Below are 19126 nucleotides of genomic sequence, written 5' to 3' on the forward strand. Positions count from 1 at the left end.
TTTTGACTGCAATATGTAAGTTCCCAACCTAGAATGATCCTTAAAGTGATTCATGACAAACAATATCATATCATTTTCTTCTACTAAAAAAAAGGAAAATACAAAAAAAAAAGATTAAAAAAAAAGTAGTTGTATTGTTAAAAGTAGTGCACATTACGTGTTTGACAAAATTCCTAAGAATAAATTTTTTTCAATCACATTACTACTGCTTTGTGTTACTTTAAGTTCTTTGTACCAATTTTAATTTAAAAATATTGAGGTTCTTGCTGATTCAATTAAGAACTTGTAGAGAGCAATTGAGTGGAAAAAGGAAATTATAAAAAACAAACATAAATTGAGTTAAACACGAGTGAAAAATTCAAGAGTGTAAATATGTAAGTTGTGTGGTGAGGTCATTTTCTTTCACTTTTGTTTGTTTTCTTTTTTTGTTTAAAATATGACAGGAATAGGAGGTGGTGATAGTCCTCCTAAAGGGGGAAACAACAGATTGTTAGTGAAGGCTATAACTACTCAAATGCAAAGAATGTTGAAGGAACATACTAAAGATTTACATGCTAGAATTGAACAGTTAGAAAATCAAGAAAATCATGGTGATGACGGAGGTAGAAGAAGGAGAAGAGAAACTGAAGATGGGGTATAGGATATAGAATAGAGGGAGTGAAGCTTAAAATACCATTGTTTAAAGGAAAAAATGATATGGAGGTCTACCTTGAGTGGGAGATGAAAATTAAACAGCTCTTTTCATGCAATAATTACACGGAAGACAAAAAGGTAAAGGTGGCAGCCATGGAATTTACTGTTTATGCAATCATTTGGTGGGACAAGTTACAAAAAGAAAGTTTGAGGTATGAAGAACCAATGGTGGATAGTTGGGTGGAGATGAAGAGATTTCTGAATTTCCATAGCTTTCTGAATTTCCATAGCTTTCTGAATTTCATAGCTTTCTGAATTTCCATAGCTTTCTGAATTTCCATAGCTTTCTGAATTTCCATAGCTTTCTGAATTTCACATAGCTTTCTGAATTTCCATCTAAAAAGAACATGCTACTTAAGAAGAATGGAGATATTACTAGTGAATCATCTTCCGAATCTGCTACATCTAGTGATGAAGAGAATGAGGAAGAAGTTGTTGAGGGAGGAGACTTGTTCCTGGTTAAAAGAATGTTGGGCAGCCAATCAAGAGACTTGGATGAAACGGAAAGGAAGAATATTTTTCATACTTGATGTCTCATCCAAGGTGAGTTATATTCTTTAATTATAGATGGAGGAAGCTGCACTAATGTTGCAAGTGCAAGAATGGTGTCGAAAATGAACCTAGTGACTAAACCCCACCCAAAACCTTACAAACATCAATGGCTTATTATGCGAGCAAATTGTAAGTGGGCAAGTGGAGGTGAGTTTTTCTATTGGGAAGTATGAGGATACAGTTATATGTGATGTAGTTCCAATGGAGACTTGTCATTTACATCTCGGAAGGCCATGGTTGTATCATAAGAAAAGCAGTCATGATGGTTATACTAATAAATTCTCTTTTGTACATAAAGAACACAAAATTACTCTTGCTCCTTTGTCTCCAGGAGAGGTTGGTGAGGATGAATCTAAAATGAGAGAGAAAAAAAAGAAAAAAAAAAGAGAAAAGAAAAGAAAAAGAAAGTGAAAGTGAAAAGAAAGAGAGAAAAGAAAAAAAAAGAGTCGATAGAAAAAGGGAAAAGAAAAAGAGAGTGGAAAGAAAGAGAGAAAAACACAAAATTTATTCATAAAATAAAAAGAGGTGAAAAAGGCTATGCAATTAAAAAAGTCAATGCTATTGCTTTTGAGCAAGCAAAGTGACGTAAACTTTGTAGGTCTTACTAATTCTTTTCCTAGTGAAGTTGTTTCTTTGTTGAAGGATTTTGAAGATGTAATTCCCAAAGAGGTTCCTCAAGGCCTACCACCTATAAAAGGTATAGAACGTCAAATGGATCTCATTTCAGTTGTTTCATTGCCCAACATATCAGCTTATAGGGCTAACCCCCAAGTGACCAAAAAAATGCAAAGGCAAGTTGAAGACTTTATGCAAAAGGGATGGGTGCAAGAGAGTCTTGTAAGTAAAGAAGTGCGCCTAAGAGTATGGGTGAATTAGGTGTTTAGAAATTTTCTTGTTTTTAGAGATTTAGTGTTTGATTTTTCTAATTTAAGATAGTGTATGGAAAAGATAAATGGAAGGAAAATAAAGAACACAAAGATATTATCCTGGTTCCCCTTATAACCAAGGGTACATCCAGTCATCTTGCACACCACAAGAGATTTTCCACTATTGTTAGAATATGTACAAGTCCCACCCTAGGACCTTTGTTACAAACTCCTAACAATCACCCTAAGATAGCACACCACTATCTTAGTTTACAAAACTTGAAGAAAGAACACCATTTTCCTCAATTTACAACACTTGAAGAAAGTACACCACTTTCTTCAATTTTCAACACTCGAATGGTTTAGCAATATTGATTTTGACTTAGATCAATATGATATAATAGGTGATGTACAATGATAACAATCCAATATAATTTCAAGTACACTAGAGAACTTTTCTCAATGATATGAAAATGTAAAATCTGTACTTGAAATATAAAAGTGAAACTTTGAATAAATCAAAACATTTTAGAAAGTTTGTTCAAAGTTTGTTCAAGGTTTGATTGTAGGATTGGATTTGTTTGATATGAAGTTATGGTGTATTTATACTCCATAAACATCTCTTCAGATTTGTGGCCATTGATCCAAGATGTTTGATGAAGAAATGCAATGATCCGGAACCATTTCAGAATTGAAAAATTGCATTGTTTCTAGGTGTATTCGACTACAGCTTGTGTGTAGTCGAATACACATCCTTTTAACGTTCAGTTTTATTTGTATTTTGAAGCTTGTATTCGAATACACATTCTTGTATTCGAATACAGATGTTTGAAGATGTTCAGATTTAGCTACTGACTTGTCTGTATTCGACTACAACATGTTGTTACACTTATGTATTTTGTCAAAAATATTATTTTCAAACATTATTTATATATTTTTACTTTTTGAAAATCCTTTTGATGCATATGCTAAAATGAAAGGTTCTCATGTGCATTTGAAATATATGAATATTAGATTGCATCATGTACCTTTACATTATAAAACTTCTAGCATATTTGACCATAGTTGTCTTTGATGTTTGACTTCTTTTTGAGCTTGCAACTTGATCACTTTCCTTGGTCTTTGTCTTCATCAAAAATATGTATTTTACAAGTCTAAGTCCATGTGTAGTCCTTGTTATTCTTGTGGCTATGAAAGATGAGACTTGGAGGATGTGCACTGATTGTAGAGCCATCAATATTATCATGCTAAAGTATAGACATTCCATTCGTTGATTAGATCATTTATTGGATGAATTGCATGGTGCTTGTGTGTTTTCAAAAATTAATCTTAAAAGTGAATATCATCAAATTAGGATTAGAGAAGGAGATGAATGGGAAACAACCTTTAGAACAAAATATGACTTGTATGAATGATTAGTCATGCCCTTTGGATTAACAAATTTACCTAGTACTTTCATGAGAAACATGTGTTAAGGGAGTTTCTAGGGTAATTTGTTGTGGTCTACTTTGATGACATTTTGATTTATAGAAAACCTTATGATGATCATCTTTTGTATTTGAGAAGTCTGTTGGAAGCTCTTAGGCTTGAGAAATTGTATGCAAACATGGAAAAATGTTTTTTATATACAAATCATGTAGTTTTTCTTGGTTTTGTTATCAGCTCACAGGGAGTGCAAGTTGATCAAATAAGGTGAAAGCTATTCAAGAGTGGTCAACTCCTAAGAATGTTAACGAGGTAAGAAGCTTTCATGGCTTAGCTAGTTTCTATAAGAGGTTTGTTAAATATTTTAGTACATTAGTTGCACCTATATATGAAGTGATTAAAAAGAATGTGGGATTTAAATGGGGTGAAAAACAAGAGCAAACATTTTCTACCCTCAAAGAAAAATGGACTCATGCACCTGTTGTTTCATTGCCTAATATCTCTAAATCTTTTGAAATTGAATGTGATGCATCAAATATGGGGACATAGGCTGTTTTGATGCAAGAGGGGCATCCTATTGCTTATTTTAGGGAGAAACTTAATGGTGTTGTTCTTAATTATCCTACATATGATAAAAGAGTTGTATGCATTAGTGAGAGCATTACAAACATGGCAGTACTACCTTTTACCAAAGGAATTTGTAATACATAATGATCACGAATCATTGAAGTATTTAAAGAGTCAAGGTAAGCTCAACAAGAGACATGTCATGTGAGTTGAGTTTCTTAAGCAATTTCAGTAAGTGATCAAGCATAAAAAAGGTAAGTCAAATGTTGTTGCTGATGCACTTTCAAGAAGGTGTGTTTTGTTCTCTACTCTTGAAACTAAGTTTATTGGTTTTGAGTTAATTAAGGAATTGTATGAACATGATCCTGAATTTTCTCAAATATATAAACCGTGTGTGCTTGCTGCCCAAAATGGGTATTTTAAGCATCATGATTATTTGTTCAAAGAAAAGAGGTTCTATATGACAAAATATTCCATTAGGGATTTACTTATGAAGGAAGCACATGAGGGGATTAATGGGATATTTTGGAGTACAAAAGACTTTAGACATGTTGCATGAACATTTGTATTGGCCACACATGAAACGTGATGTACACAAATTGTGCGAAAGATGCATTGTTTGTAAGATATCTAAGTCTAAAGTTATGCCTCATGATTTGTATACTCTTTTACCAATACCTAACTCCCTTTAGATTGATATTTCTATGTATTTTGTTTTAGATCTTCCTCGGTCTAAAAGCGGAAAAGATTGAATCTTTGCCCCATGTTAAGAATATTAAGACAAAATAATATTAAGACATAGGAAGAATGTTGCCCCATGTTAAGTTTGCATATAGTAGGGTTGTTCATAGCACTACTTGTTATTCTCCATTTGAAATTGTTTATGGTTTTAACCCTCTCACTCCTCTTGATTTAATGTCTTTGTCAAGTAGTTATATTCTAATTCGTAAGGATGGGAACACTAAGGATGAATATGTTCGAAGATTACATGATACGGTAAAGACACAAATTGAAAATAAAGTGGATAGCTATGCTCGACAAGCTAATAAAGGAAGGAAAAAGGTTGTGTTTGAACCAAGTGATTGGGTTTGGGTTCATTTAAGGAAAGAAAGATTTCCTTCTCAAAGAAAATATAAGCTTCTTGATTTAAGGAAGCTTTGTCAAGTAGTTATATTCTAATTCGTAAGGATGGGAACAGTAAGGCTAAATATTTTTGAAAATTACATGATACGGTAAAGATACAAATTGAAAATAAAGTGGATAGCTATGCTCGACAAGCTAATAATGGAAGGAAAAAGATTGCATTTGAACCAGGTGATTGGGTTTGTGTTCATTTTAAGGAAAGAAAGATTTCTTTCTCAAAGAAAATCTAAGCTTTGCCAAGAAGAGATGGACCTTTTCAAGTGTTGTTAAAAATTATTGATACTGCCTATAAAATAGATCTTCTAGGTGAGTATGATGTTAGTCCTACTTTTAATGTGGTTGATTTGCCTCCGTATGATGCAGCTGAAGAAGATTGCAATTTGAGGTCAAATTCAATTCAAGAAGGACGAAATGATGAGGTTATATAATGCATAACTAAGGAAGGCATCATAGAGGATATTCAAGGTCTTGGAACTCCAATGACAAGAGCAAGGTCAAAGAAGGCAAAGGAAGTTCTAAATAACTTGATAACCACCTTATTTGAAGCAAGTACAACTCATGAAGAATTGAAGCCCAAGATAGTGAATTGCTTAATCCAAATTGAAGAAGTTAAGGAATGAAGGCTACATCTATGTGTTATCAAATTTTAGAATTAGTTTTAATTAAAGTAGTAGATTGAATTAGTAAGAAAATTTGGGTCTAATTGTAAAAACTTGAGTTGGGCCAAATTTAGACAATTTGTAAGGAGGTGCCACTATAAATGGCAAACCCTTTTTTTTTTCAAGGTAGATTTTAGAACATATTGTTATTTTTTGAGGCTTTACTCTCTAGAGTTGTTGAAAGAACCCACTTTGAACTTATCAAGGTTGTTAATCCTTGTGGCGTTCTTTTGGCTTATCAATCCCTACATTGTGGCGACATTCTGTTATTGGTTCGTTTGCTGAATAATAATTTTGAGTTTCCTTTACATCAAACCCTAATACACAAATTCTACCAATTTTCTTGTTTAGTAACCTGCAATCATGTATCGAGTTCTACATACATTTTAACGGTGATTCAACAGCCTAACTTGCGTTTTAGAACGTTATCTTTCACCTTATTTTGGAATCGTCCAATTTTGAGTTTCGTAGCTTCGATTATCGTGTTCTCCAACAAAACGTGATTTTAATTGCAATATGTGAGTTTTCAACCTAAAACAATTCTTAAAATGATTCATGACAAACAAGATCATATCATAGAAGTTTTGTCGCTTAGCAGTGTCATCGTGTAGCATCGCCACACCCATTTCAAACCTCTACAACCCCATAGTCGTGAAGGAACAACACACAATGAAAAACATTTTGTTTCGCTTCGTTTCTCTTCATTTTTTTTTTTCTGATATGGGTGATTTGTTTAGATATGAATTTTTCATTTAACTCTGCTTTGAAATTGTGTATGTGAGTTTTTGCTACCATTAAAATTAAAATCATTGATTTGTTTTGGAATGTTCAAATTGCATAATGTGAGATTCAATGGTGGTGTATTAGCATACAGACCATAATTGTTAAAAAACTTTATACCATATTAAGTGACAACGAAAATTGTAGGTAAAGTTTAAATATTTTATCATATTTAACTTCTTTTTAGCTACAGACAATGGTCAAAGGTAGAAGTCGAATACATGTGGTGATGGTTTGCAAAACTTAGTTACAGTCGAATAAATATAGTGATAGTCTGCACCACAGCTAATGTCATATAAACAAAATTAACAGAAATTTGGTCGAAATAACTAACTTGACAAATGAAGTAAAGTTAGGAGACCAAAACCATAAATAAAATAAAATAAAAATACAGTTATGGAACCAAAGTAAAACTATAAAATAAGTTAATGGATCAAATGTACAATAACAATAACCAAAACGTAGTTAAAAATAGGGAAAAAAACCAGTAAACTAGAATAAATAATAATTAAAAAAAATAAAAATAAAAATAAAATACACAAACTAGAAAAACCATTAAACCAATAAACCAGCAAAGAGTAAAACCAAAATTCATTAAATCAGTATTTATTAAAAAAAAAAACATCTCAGTAAACTAGAATGAATAAATGCAGTAAACATAAACAGAAAAACTAGAAAAATTAGTAAGGTAATTCATAAATTCATTATACTAAACTATAATACATCACAAAATAGATTCAAAAAACAGAATCCACACAGAGTTCATTAAAAAAAAACCTAGAATTTCAGGACTTTATTGAACCTTGAGGTGTTTGACAACAACAAAAAATCTGAACTTTTAGGGATTAAATTGTTGGTTTTTATGATAAATTAGAGACTATTTTGAAGTATTTTTATAGTTTAGGGACTACTAACGGTCAATTAACAGATACAATTAGCAGAGGAACTAACTTGATGGTGATGGTTTGCAAAACTTAGTTACAGTCGAATAAATATAGTGATAGTCTGCACCACAGCTAATGTCATATAAACAAAATTAACAGAAATTTGGTCGAAATAACTAACTTGACAAATGAAGTAAAGTTAGGAGACCAAAACCATAAATAAAATAAAATAAAAATACAGTTATGGAACCAAAGTAAAACTATAAAATAAGTTAATGGATCAAATGTACAATAACAATAACCAAAACGTAGTTAAAAATAGGGAAAAAAACCAGTAAACTAGAATAAATAATAATTAAAAAAAATAAAAATAAAAATAAAATACACAAACTAGAAAAACCATTAAACCAATAAACCAGCAAAGAGTAAAACCAAAATTCATTAAATCAGTATTTATTAAAAAAAAAAACATCTCAGTAAACTAGAATGAATAAATGCAGTAAACATAAACAGAAAAACTAGAAAAATTAGTAAGGTAATTCATAAATTCATTATACTAAACTATAATACATCACAAAATAGATTCAAAAAACAGAATCCACACAGAGTTCATTAAAAAAAAACCTAGAATTTCAGGACTTTATTGAACCTTGAGGTGTTTGACAACAACAAAAAATCTGAACTTTTAGGGATTAAATTGTTGGTTTTTATGATAAATTAGAGACTATTTTGAAGTATTTTTATAGTTTAGGGACTACTAACGGTCAATTAACAGATACAATTAGCAGAGGAACTAACTTGATGGATGCAAAAATAGTTTAGGGACTAAATTAGTGAGAGTGGTAATTTATGGACTAAATTGGTAGTTTATACTAATAATGTATATACATATATAACAAATTAATAAAAAATTTAAATCAGTCTCTTGTCTTTGAAATAAGAGATATAGCTACTTCCTTACTTTTCTTTCCAAAGTTAATCTTTCAATTGAAAGAAAATTCATAACGTATATATATTATACAAAAAATGAAACCTACTCTTCGTCGAAAGAAAATGGAGAAATGTACACGATTTGAATGAGCCAAGCAGCATCAAAACAACAAAGTGACTGACAAGGAATCAGTCAATTGACGAGATAGGAGACGAAGATTTAGCATGCCGTGCCACAAAAGATTCAACCAGTGGGTTCACAAGATGAGGAGCTTCATCCTTCATAGAGTTACATTTAATAAAGTAAGAAGATTACGGTAAACAAAATAAAGTTATACATTTGTGATATGGCCAATTAATGTTCCAACAGGTTCTAATATAAAGATAGAAATGAGAGAAAATACACATACCAAAAACAAGCATTGAAGAAAATTGAAATATTAATGTAAACCATCCTTATGGAGCAAAATTGAAACTCATTTTATTAAGAATGGCCATTTCAGTTATAATTAGTGAGAAGATGTCTAGTTTTATCAAAGTGAAAACAACTTTTGTTGTGAATAACTCTAACCTACCTTAACAAACTCAACTAACTATAACAAATATAAAATTAACTTATAAGTAACTAATGAATGATAAAGAGAAAATGTTACTTATCAAACTAACTACTTATCTTATAGTAGCCCATGTAGCTTCCATTCAGTTCTAGAGTTCCTCATTTGTATCAACATACAAATGTAATGCTCCCTAAGCATCGTTTGACTACCCTCTGTTCTATTGAACTATCCACGCCATAAAAATTACAAACAACAAATATACAATATTTTGAACAACGGCTGAAAACAAGGAAAGTTTTTAACCCTAGACATAAATACCAGAAGATCTTACATATTCACCAAAGCGTAGGCTGCTAATTTTAGAAACTGAAAGTATAGTCTTCTTATTGAGACTCCATATCATCAAAACTGTGACAATGTACTGAGACATGATAGTGAACTGGGCATCAACAAACACATTCCAGTGACAAGAGGACATAGTATTGGAGACCAGAAGAGAGCTACTAATTTTCCAAAACTAAAATATAGTACTAAGAGTGTATTTGTAGCAATAGCTTCATCTACAAATGAAGATGCCACACTAAGGAGAGGTAACTTGAAAACCTTTGACATAATTCCATAAATTTGCAAGAGAACACTAGCAGCTGCCATGTAAGCAGTCTCCATCAAGTGTGCTACAGGTTCAAGTGCTTGTCCAACAATGGCAGGAAAAGAAAATATTATAAGTTGTGGAAGTTGAGGTTGAAAGTCACATTGTAATAAATTAAGAGGCGAGCTGCTATGTCCCCAGCATCAACATAGTGATCATGGAAAATAGAAGGCTGTGATGGCTTTCCCTCACTCACATGTTCCTCCAAAGCTCTTGCCATGATAACATGGTTTAGAGCACCATCCACAGTTTTAGATATGTAAGGGCATACTGATTTCTCTGGTATAAGTATCACTAGATCCACATGACCATCGAATAATAAATGCTACAAAAAAAAGTATATCAAGTGTGTAGGAGCATACCAAATTTTTAGAGTTGGTGAGTCCTGAACATGTCGGCATTGTCCCAACAATAAGAACATCAAGTCCAACCAGTTGAGAAATATCCATTCCTTTCAATTTTACATCATCAACGAAACCTTTGTATCACAGTTAAAATAATGGCTCCATTTGTACTTCATCAAGTCATGTACCTGGTGAGGACCGGCAGGATGTGTCCAAATGGAGTATTTTAAATGGATGATATGTGCAATCCTAATCTTCGTTTTTCTGAAAAACAACAATCATATCTTGCTGAGTAGTAATAGGAATCACCAAACTACCCACATAATCAATGTATTTTCCAAACAAGTTCACTCTTCCCAGGATTTTTTGTTTGGTCAGGTCATAACCCTTGTCTTCGTCCCTTTGATGTAGTGATGGGGTGACTTTCTCGGTAGAGGCAATAGCAGTGGAGTGTTTGGAAGCTCCAAAGGGGGAGCCATCGTTTGGTAGATTGTGGCAGTGAGGTTACAAACCCATAGTTCCTTTTCCGACAAAACCCTCTTAGTCATTGTCGCAAAGATGAGTGTCCATGGTTGTCGTAGTCGTCAAAATAGAGAACCATAGAGGGGGAGGATGACTATAGTTGGTCTGAGTGATATGGCTAAGTAAGCCATAGCTGCGTGGCAGCAGATAGCTCATGTGAGGGTCTGAAGACTCCATGGAAACATGATTAGTCAATAACCAATTTGGTAGGGACAACAAGGGAACATCATGGTTGCTACATCGCCGTGGATGGCAGTGGGCACGAGCAATTGGATGAATGGGAAGGTTATTGTTGAGAAGTTCTCAAGCGTTTTGTACTCAGTCGTAACTTGAAAGGGATCGAAAAGAAAATCCATAGTAGAATCAGAATCGTCATAACTCATAAGGGTCCATTTCTATTGCAGATTCAAAACTAACATCATATTTGATTTCCTTTACATCACTGCTTCCGTTAGCAGCATAGCATTGCGATACTCTTGTTTTAAACATCAAAGAAAGGCACCAGTGAATGTGTCCCATTTTATTCTAAGGGTGATGGGGAAACCACCAACTCCATCATTTTAGTGCAGACCTCACAACGACGTCACAGCTTTCGACACCTTCTGCTGTGCCTCACTTGTTCCCTTTGCAACAAAACATTTCTCAGTGCAAAGAACCAACCGGTAGGCATTGTCTTCTTCGTCAAACATTGAAATCTCCATCTTCAACACTAATTTTGCGAGCAAGAGATCGAGAGTAAAAGCACCAACTATAAGCATCCTTTCCGCACAAAGATAGAGCTCAAGAGAAATTATGGAAGAGAAGGAAAATAAGAGATAAAATTGCTTTTAATTCTTCTGTATTTTCTCATTCACTTCTCATATGTTTATAGCGAAGTCTGTTTCCTAAATTTGCGCATCACCTGCCAGATTTCATCAGATCGTACACAATTCTTATAACAGAAGGAATCTAATCGGTCGAAAATACGCAATGCAAACAAGTGACTAAGCAATTTCTAGAAGCAGGGAAAAATAAAGATTTCCCAAATACTTTGAAATGGTCATGGTGGGAGCTTTTTCGCACCATGTTACCCTTTTTGGATGATGCTTGACTCTTCCTAGCAACACTGGAAATTATTGCAAGGTGAAGATGACAGACAGTAAAGGAACCATCCTTAGCTCAAAGCTCTTCATTATCATCCAATATTTGGCAAGTAGACTAAAATTCTCGTGACATTCCTAACTTGGTGTTCATAGTTGAACACTGTTGAAGTTGTGGGATTTTAGAGAAAAGAGGGAGAGAAAATAAGGGTTAGAATATTATTGATAATAGCTTTATGTTAACTTGATTACAAAAGACTCAATACTAATTTGAATTTATAGAGAAATATAGACTCAATCCTAAATCAGAAACAAATCATAATAATAATGAGAGATATTTTAATATATCTCTATGATTATAAATTGATACTAGAAATAACTCAAGATACTCTAATATATTATAATAGATATAATAAGATATTTTCTAATATTCTAACACTCTCCCTCAAGCTAAGCTTACTAAGCTTTAGATTGTTACATGAAAACAATGTTTTGCTCTGCAAAATAATAAAAAATGATGGAAAGGAAATTCAAGGATGTAAGTGAAGTCGGAGAGAATTCTATAAATATTACCTAGCCAGATAGCCGAAATGATCATCAGCATGAGAGAAATTCATGGCAAGCAATTGAACAAAGCAAGGTGAGTTCTTCTAAAAACTGCACTTGGATGTTTCAAACTAATAATATCGAAGACCCAAAATATTTAAACTTGAATCTACTTCAAAGAGAGAGAGAAACATGCTTTAGGGAGAGAAAGACAAGGCTAATACATATGGACAAAGATGGGACCAGTGTATCTGGGACAAATTGTCAAGTTGTATGCATGTGGCTCAAAAGAAAAAACTTAAAACAAATTTTGAACCAAGATGGAAAATCCAATCTAGACGACTGAAACGTTGTGCCGAAAGGCGAACAGATGCACCTGAGCTTGAGGCTTTTGGCGGCGACGCGTGGGATGAACACGGAAGATCTTGGAGGCACATGAGTGTGTACAAAGCAACTTTTGGCATAAAAAATCTGGGTTGTGTAGATTGGGTGATTCTACACACAATGAAAGTGGTTGTGTCGGAAAATTTTCTGGAAAACTTTTGCAGCAGCGACCGCAAATGGCAGGCAGCAGCAGACAGCGGATCTTGGAGGTAGCACGTGTAACCGTAGCCCAAAACTAGAAGATGATGGCAGATTCAGAACCAGGAGGCCGAGGCGAGTTCAATGGGAGAGGTTGTGTCTTAAAGGATTGTCGGACGCGCCGTCACGCGCGGATAAGAGCGGCAGCGTGTGGATCTGAAGCGCGTGCGCGCTTTGAGGTGTGGGCTGATCTGGAAGAGGTGAAGCTGATGGAGCAGTCTTTTACCGGAAAAGTCGCTGAAACAATGGCGGTGACAGCAGCGGCAGCGAATTGAATGGAAAATATGTGAAACCGATGTTAGAATGTGTCACGAGCGTGGTTTGAAAAAGGAATGATCACGTTGAAAAAGAAAAACTATGATTTTATTCCCAAACTGTTGGGAACTCGACAACGGAATAAAGGTAGAATCATTCAAGGAGAATCGAAATAGGCTCTAGATACCATGTTGAAGTTGTGGGATTTTAGATAATAGCTTTATGCTAACTTGATTACAAAAGACTTGATACTAATATCTATTTATAAAGAAACATAGACTCAATCGTAAATCAGGAGCAGATCATAATAATAATGAGAGATATTCTAAGATATCTCTATGATTATAAATTGATCTTAGGAAATAGCTCAAGGTACTTTGATATAATATAATAGATATTATAAGATATTTTCTAATATTCTAACAAACAAAAAGATCACTGATGAGTGATCAATGACTGAAATAGCTAAATTGATCAATAAAACCCAAACATACCAATGTACTCTAAACATGTCGTAAAAATAGACATGTAGATGAGAGACTAAATAAGCTTATGCCAGCAGCACTCTCTCCCAAAGAAATAGCTTCAAATCTCCCTTCTTGTCAAGTTGATGTTGGGTATGATGAGTGTTGATTGGAAGTTTGAGGGAGGAGATAATGAGTTCATCTATATGGGAACTGTTTCTATCACTGTGACTTATATATTGATGCTGAAGCACGTCTTAATTGTGATTGCTTATGACCAACATGTACATATGAGTATGACTTTTTCCCCACTTCCTACGAAGGAATAGATCTGTAGCAGTATTTATAAGAGTTGATAGTTTTTTAAAAGTTAACCAGGATGAATAAGAGGGTTTTTGTTCTTGTTCCTCATGCAGTATCATTCCATTTTTTAACAGCCCTTTTTGTTTTGTAAACAGTAGTTATGACTAGTATCTTTGTTTGGGGTCCGTATGTATGTACTGTTGTCACTCTCCCTCAAAGTTTTAGTATTCATATCTTAACCACTGATGACTACTATTACTGGGTTTTGTATGATAGTTGTTAATAAGATATCTATATTGCAGTTACATTGCCTTGTGTGCTATTTTGCTGGTGTTGAAGTCATGCAAGAAAAACTTCCCTTGAAATTAACAAGGTTTCTGCTCCCTTAACATCCTTAATTCCTATTGTTAGTGTAACAACAGTAGAATCACAAGAAGTGGAAGTTACAATGAGGAAGATAATCACCACTTAAATAATGCTAACTCAAAACTCTTTCACATATATAATTTTAAATATATTTTAGAGAGACATCAAGTGAACGACATGAATGAGAGACAGAGAGAGAACCTGGGGGCAATGTCCAACATTTGGAAGGACAATGAAGTCTTCTACTGAATCAAAATTTCCGTAATTTCTTCCCATCTCAATTGGTTCCCAGGGATCCTTGTCACCCCAAGCTATCAAAACCGGACACTGAAATAAGATAAATCATGCCTTTTATTTATGTTTGTTCCATTGCAGTTTTTATTAAAACTTCCCACTCCCTCGCCTAAGGTGAGTGCAAGCTTACCTTAACTTGGGGTAGCAATTCCTCTGGAAGAGGGCCGCCTGAATAACAAATAAACTCAAGAAAGACCTCTGCAGCGCCAGGTTCCAGTCCTGGACTAAGAATGATCTGCACTAACTCATCAGTCACCTTGGAAGTATCATGATAGCACTGTCAAAAGAAATTAATTCACAATGATTAAAGATTCAGATAAAAGAATCCTTGTTTGTCAACGTATAAAGCGTGATACACCTTCGAGCTCGTTGCTTATTACAACGGTGTTAGAAATCGATCATATGGGTGTACATTGAGAGAGCTAGGAGAGAATGTAAGGCAGCGTTTGTTTAAACTAATAGAATTATATGCCCAAGAATGATTTTCCTAAGAATCTTATTACCAGGGATACTATATTCACAAATATATTTGGTAAGTTATTGATATTCCTAGGAACTTTTGAAAAACTTATTTAGTTTAAAAATTAAAAATAGAACAAATAAATAGAGGGAAGAGGATAGGTATTGATAGTTGTGCTCTATTCTCATGGGAATAAAACATTCCCACCGTCAAACCAGAGAATACGAAATTGAGAAGTTGAGGGTAAATTTTATTTCTAGGAATAAATAATACCCAAAAATAACTTTTATAAACTTGTACCAAACATTAGAACTTTATATTCCCAACCCACTTTCTCAGGAATATTTGTAGCAACCTTGAAACAAACACACCCTAAGTGATTAGAGGCAGTTGTGGCTAAGCCAGAAACCAAACCCTCAGTGTGTTTGCAGTGTTTCAATGTTTATTTCTGTTTAAGTTTTGACCGTGACAAAATGGTCTATATAGTGAAACTGTTCCTATCAACAAGGTTATTCAATTTTATTATAAAATGCATTAATAGTCTTATTTTCCAGCATTTTCTTCTCTTTGTGTATCAAACATTCTTTAAACATAAGCTTCCTAAGAGATGAAGTTTAGCTGACTGTATGCTAGAAGAGTACCTGGCAAAGAATGTTCCTCACAGATTGTTCCGTTGCAACAATTTTAAAGAAGAATTTTCCTACAGCAGTATCCCTATAACATAAAGCTTGATAATGATAAATCCCTTGCTTAAGGCTTGAAAACTGTTCACATAAAGAAACTTCTGTGTCATTTGTACCTTAGCAATCTTTGGAATAATCTGATGAAAGGTCTTCCATACCAAGGTTGTTTCTTTATATGAAGCATGCGCAGAGAAATATTGAGAAGAACAATTCCCTGGCAGATTTTTGGTGCTGCTATAGCTGCCTGAAGACCAACAACTCCTGCAAAATATATTGGAATAGTGACTCTCGCGGCTTGTAACAAGAAAGTGAATCAACTAATTTAAAATAACCCTAAACAGTGATTAGTTATCACAAGGCACTTGAAGAAAATTTACCTCCAATAGAATTGCATATAAAAAATGCTTCATCCTTAATGACATCAAGACAAAACTCATTTAATTGTGTGGCCCATGTATCAAAAGTGTAAAAGGAATTGTCTCCCATTTGACGAGGATTTGGTTTATCTGAATATCCATATCCAATAAGGTCAATAGAGTATACACGGTGGGATTTTGCTAGAGCTGGAATGTTTTTCCTCCAGTGGTCACTGCAATGAAGTGTATTCTCAATCACTCAAAATAACTGCAGAACCAAACAGACCTAGCTATAAGACTTGTACAAACATACAATGAAAATTTGATATAAGACACGTATACATTTTCTTATATTGCGATGAGAGAAATATGCATGTGTTTAAGGATTTGTATACTTCATGGACACAGATACAATAGTGTTCTTATACCTAAACTTTGATCAGTTTAATACTGAATGTAGAATGCTAAAATCATATATACAGATCATTGATTAAAAAATGTTAGTATCAGACCAATGTAATTGGGAAATCGGTCATGTGTGGATATTATTTAACCCCAAGAACTAGCTTATCAGATAATCAGTGGAAACCTATGGAAAATTGGTCATGCAGAACCAAATGTTTCTATATTTTGTTTTTCCTAATTTGTATGTCAACTAAAATCATGTTTTTAGCCAAATAAAGACACAAATCATGCTACAAAGGCCATGTTTGAAAATTACGGAAAGAAATTGTTATCAATTGACTTCTTATTATTGATTTTTTTCATCTTATAAGACATAATATTGTCACTTTTTGTTCCTTTCAAACTTTGCCTAACAAAATTTCTGATAATTTTGTTACTTCATGCTAATCTAATACATTTGATAAATATTAAAAAGATGTATATTTAATAGTGTTGAACATGAAACATAAAAAGTAAGTAAATGTAACTAATACAAAATAAAAATTAGTGTATGATATGAAGAAGGTAGACCTGTTAGCTCCGAAACCGTGCACCAGAACTAGCGCAGGACCATTGTTCCCAGAACATTGATAACGAATAGAGTAACCCTTCCAATTCCACATTCTGCAATTACAAAGAAGAATTTACTATTAGTAAGAGAGACACGTCATCATAAGAACAACACTATCAATCTGATTCACAATTTAACATGTTAGATGAATTATTACCGTGTTTGAACCTGGAGCTGGTCTTCATTTTGGTTGCTTAATTTGGAAACGATTTGATTACTGAAGGTAGAAAATGCGACGACGCCGTTTGGTTGGGGAAAACGGGTTTTGGGGTAAGAGAATGGTGTTCGACGGTGGGAGAGTGTGAGAGTGAGAGTGAGAGTGGGGAAAGCAAATGTCATAGTAGCTAAGCTAACCAACTAACTCAGTGTTCCCGTTCCCGTTCCAGTTCCACTGATTAACTGGCTCGTTGCTTTATTTTCTCTTCCTTGTACTTCGTATCTCAATTTCTCTCCACTCTATTCCTGCGCTGGAGTACGCACCACGTAGTTGGTTTGCCATATGTTTAAATTGTAATAAATTTTTTCTCTAATATTAGTTAATCTAACAAATATGTCGATATATTAAACGTACGAGTTTTAACTAATGTTTGTCATTCCTTCTATACACAAAAATAAATTTATAATTAAAAAAATTCAACAGATAAAATAGTCAAATATAAAACAATTATGTGAACATGATAAATGTTATTTTGATAAAGAAAATATTTTGTTTTGGTGGTGAAAAGATAAGTATTGGATTTGAAATGTTGTGTGTTTAATCTCACTAGTGTCACTACAAAGAGACAAATATAAATCATTTTTTAGTGAATAGTGAGCCCAAAAATGTTTCCTACCTTAAATTGAGCATCGTACATTCGCATTCAATTTTTGTTATAAAATAAAAAACATTTTGATAAAAAAAATATAAATAACTGACTTTTTAGATTAAAAATAAATTGAGTTAAAATATTTTACTGACAAACAAAATGATATTATTAGTGTCTATTATATTAGTATGACATATCGCACATTTAAATAATGAACTTCACTCTTGTTTTAGGTTTGAATTCAACTATAAGAGTGGAACAATGTCAAAATTCTCAAATGACGGTTGTGTTGCACATTATAGTCCCTACTAGTTCTAGAGATTGATCTCTACAATTACTTGTGTGGTACACCGTTTAAATTCATGAGTATAATATATTTGTAAAATGAACGAAAAAAGTTGTATTTCTTAATGATTCATGAGGGGTTCACTACGTAAAAAAGTAGTCATTTGAGAGATAAATTTGAAATAGAAATGTTTATAAAGTGTTGATTGATTTAATTTTTGATAATTGTGTGATATTTGATGAGATTTTGTGATGTCATGATAAACCTTGAAGAATGTATTTTGTGACATAATTATATATGATGATGATGATGATGGTGACTGACAATTGAGATGTTATCAAATTGTGATGAGTATGTTGATGTCACCCCATAGTTGATGAAATAGTAGTGATTCCAACTTGTGCTAAAGATGGTGCTCTTAACATAGTAGTCTAGGCCAACAAGGGGAGAAAATAGATGTTGGGAACTTTTGAAGTTGATGGGAATTTTTGAAGTGGAGATTATTCATAATATAGGTAGGGTCTGACAAGCCTATTGATGTTTGGAAAGTACAATTGAATGAGTATGATTGTTGTGGTCTACTATTGAGCCTTAAGGCCAGATTGTTAGACCTTGTGGGTATTCAGGTGGGGAATTCTTATATGACTTGGAGGTAGCCCTCTAAATGTTGGAGTTACCATGCAACACAAGTTTACCTCGACTGTCCACGTATATGTGTCTCGGGTTGAGATGAGGGGATCTATGAGGACAGGACCAATTTGAATTGTCTGCCCACTTGTGTGGTGGCATAGTATCAAGCCTCCTAACTAAGTATTTTTGAGTTATAATGGTACCAAATCATGAAAAGTAGAGTCTAAGCTCATACATAACATTGCATTTTCTTGTAATTGTTTTGTTGTGATTAGTGTGTTTCAAAAGTGGTAGATGATTTGATGTATATTATAACGAGACAATGATTTTACTTGAGTGACTTTGATATTATAATATGGTATTACTTCCTTGAATATTTTGATATATCATGATGTGTTATGATACAATCTATTATGATTATTTTTGTGTT

The 19126-nt window shown here is 33.4% G+C and overlaps 1 protein-coding gene across 3 annotated transcripts; it reads right to left on the reverse strand.

The window, feature by feature from the left end:
* Positions 1-8403: 8403 nt before the first annotated feature.
* LOC101494661 (uncharacterized) lies at positions 8404-17461 on the reverse strand. 3 transcript variants are annotated; one of them, XM_004514118.4, is made up of 8 exons: positions 17132-17460; positions 16935-17027; positions 15981-16192; positions 15720-15864; positions 15562-15634; positions 14591-14737; positions 14368-14493; positions 8404-8778 (listed from the first exon to the last, which is right to left on the reverse strand). In XM_004514118.4, the coding sequence occupies exons 1-8, from the start codon at positions 17311-17313 to the stop codon at positions 8689-8691; spliced, it is 1068 nt and encodes a 355-aa protein (XP_004514175.1). In that variant the 5' UTR covers positions 17314-17460; the 3' UTR covers positions 8404-8688. The 3 variants fall into 3 exon arrangements, with proteins under 3 accessions (XP_004514175.1, XP_073221396.1, XP_073221397.1); XM_073365295.1 differs by lacking the exon at positions 8404-8778 and adding an exon at positions 9136-11472 and having other exon boundaries at positions 17132-17461; XM_073365296.1 differs by lacking the exon at positions 8404-8778 and adding an exon at positions 11479-14201 and having other exon boundaries at positions 17132-17461.
* Between the last annotated feature and the right edge of the window lie 1665 nt (positions 17462-19126).

Source organism: Cicer arietinum, chromosome 2 (genome assembly GCF_000331145.2).
Source record: "Cicer arietinum cultivar CDC Frontier isolate Library 1 chromosome 2, Cicar.CDCFrontier_v2.0, whole genome shotgun sequence".
Lineage (NCBI taxonomy): Eukaryota > Viridiplantae > Streptophyta > Magnoliopsida > Fabales > Fabaceae > Cicer > Cicer arietinum.

What these genes read in the sequence shown, in the direction of transcription:
- LOC101494661 (XM_004514118.4), bottom strand. Translation starts at nt 17,313, where the DNA reads ATGACATTTGCTTTCCCCACTCTCACTCTCACTCTCACACTCTCCCAC. An exon ending in CAGCTCCAGGTTCAAACACG is followed by an intron (nt 17,028 to 17,131) that starts GTAATAATTCAT and finishes TTGTAATTGCAG; the next exon opens with AATGTGGAATTGGAAGGGTT. An exon ending in AATTGCTACCCCAAGTTAAG is followed by an intron (nt 14,494 to 14,590) that starts GTAAGCTTGCAC and finishes ATCTTATTTCAG; the next exon opens with TGTCCGGTTTTGATAGCTTG.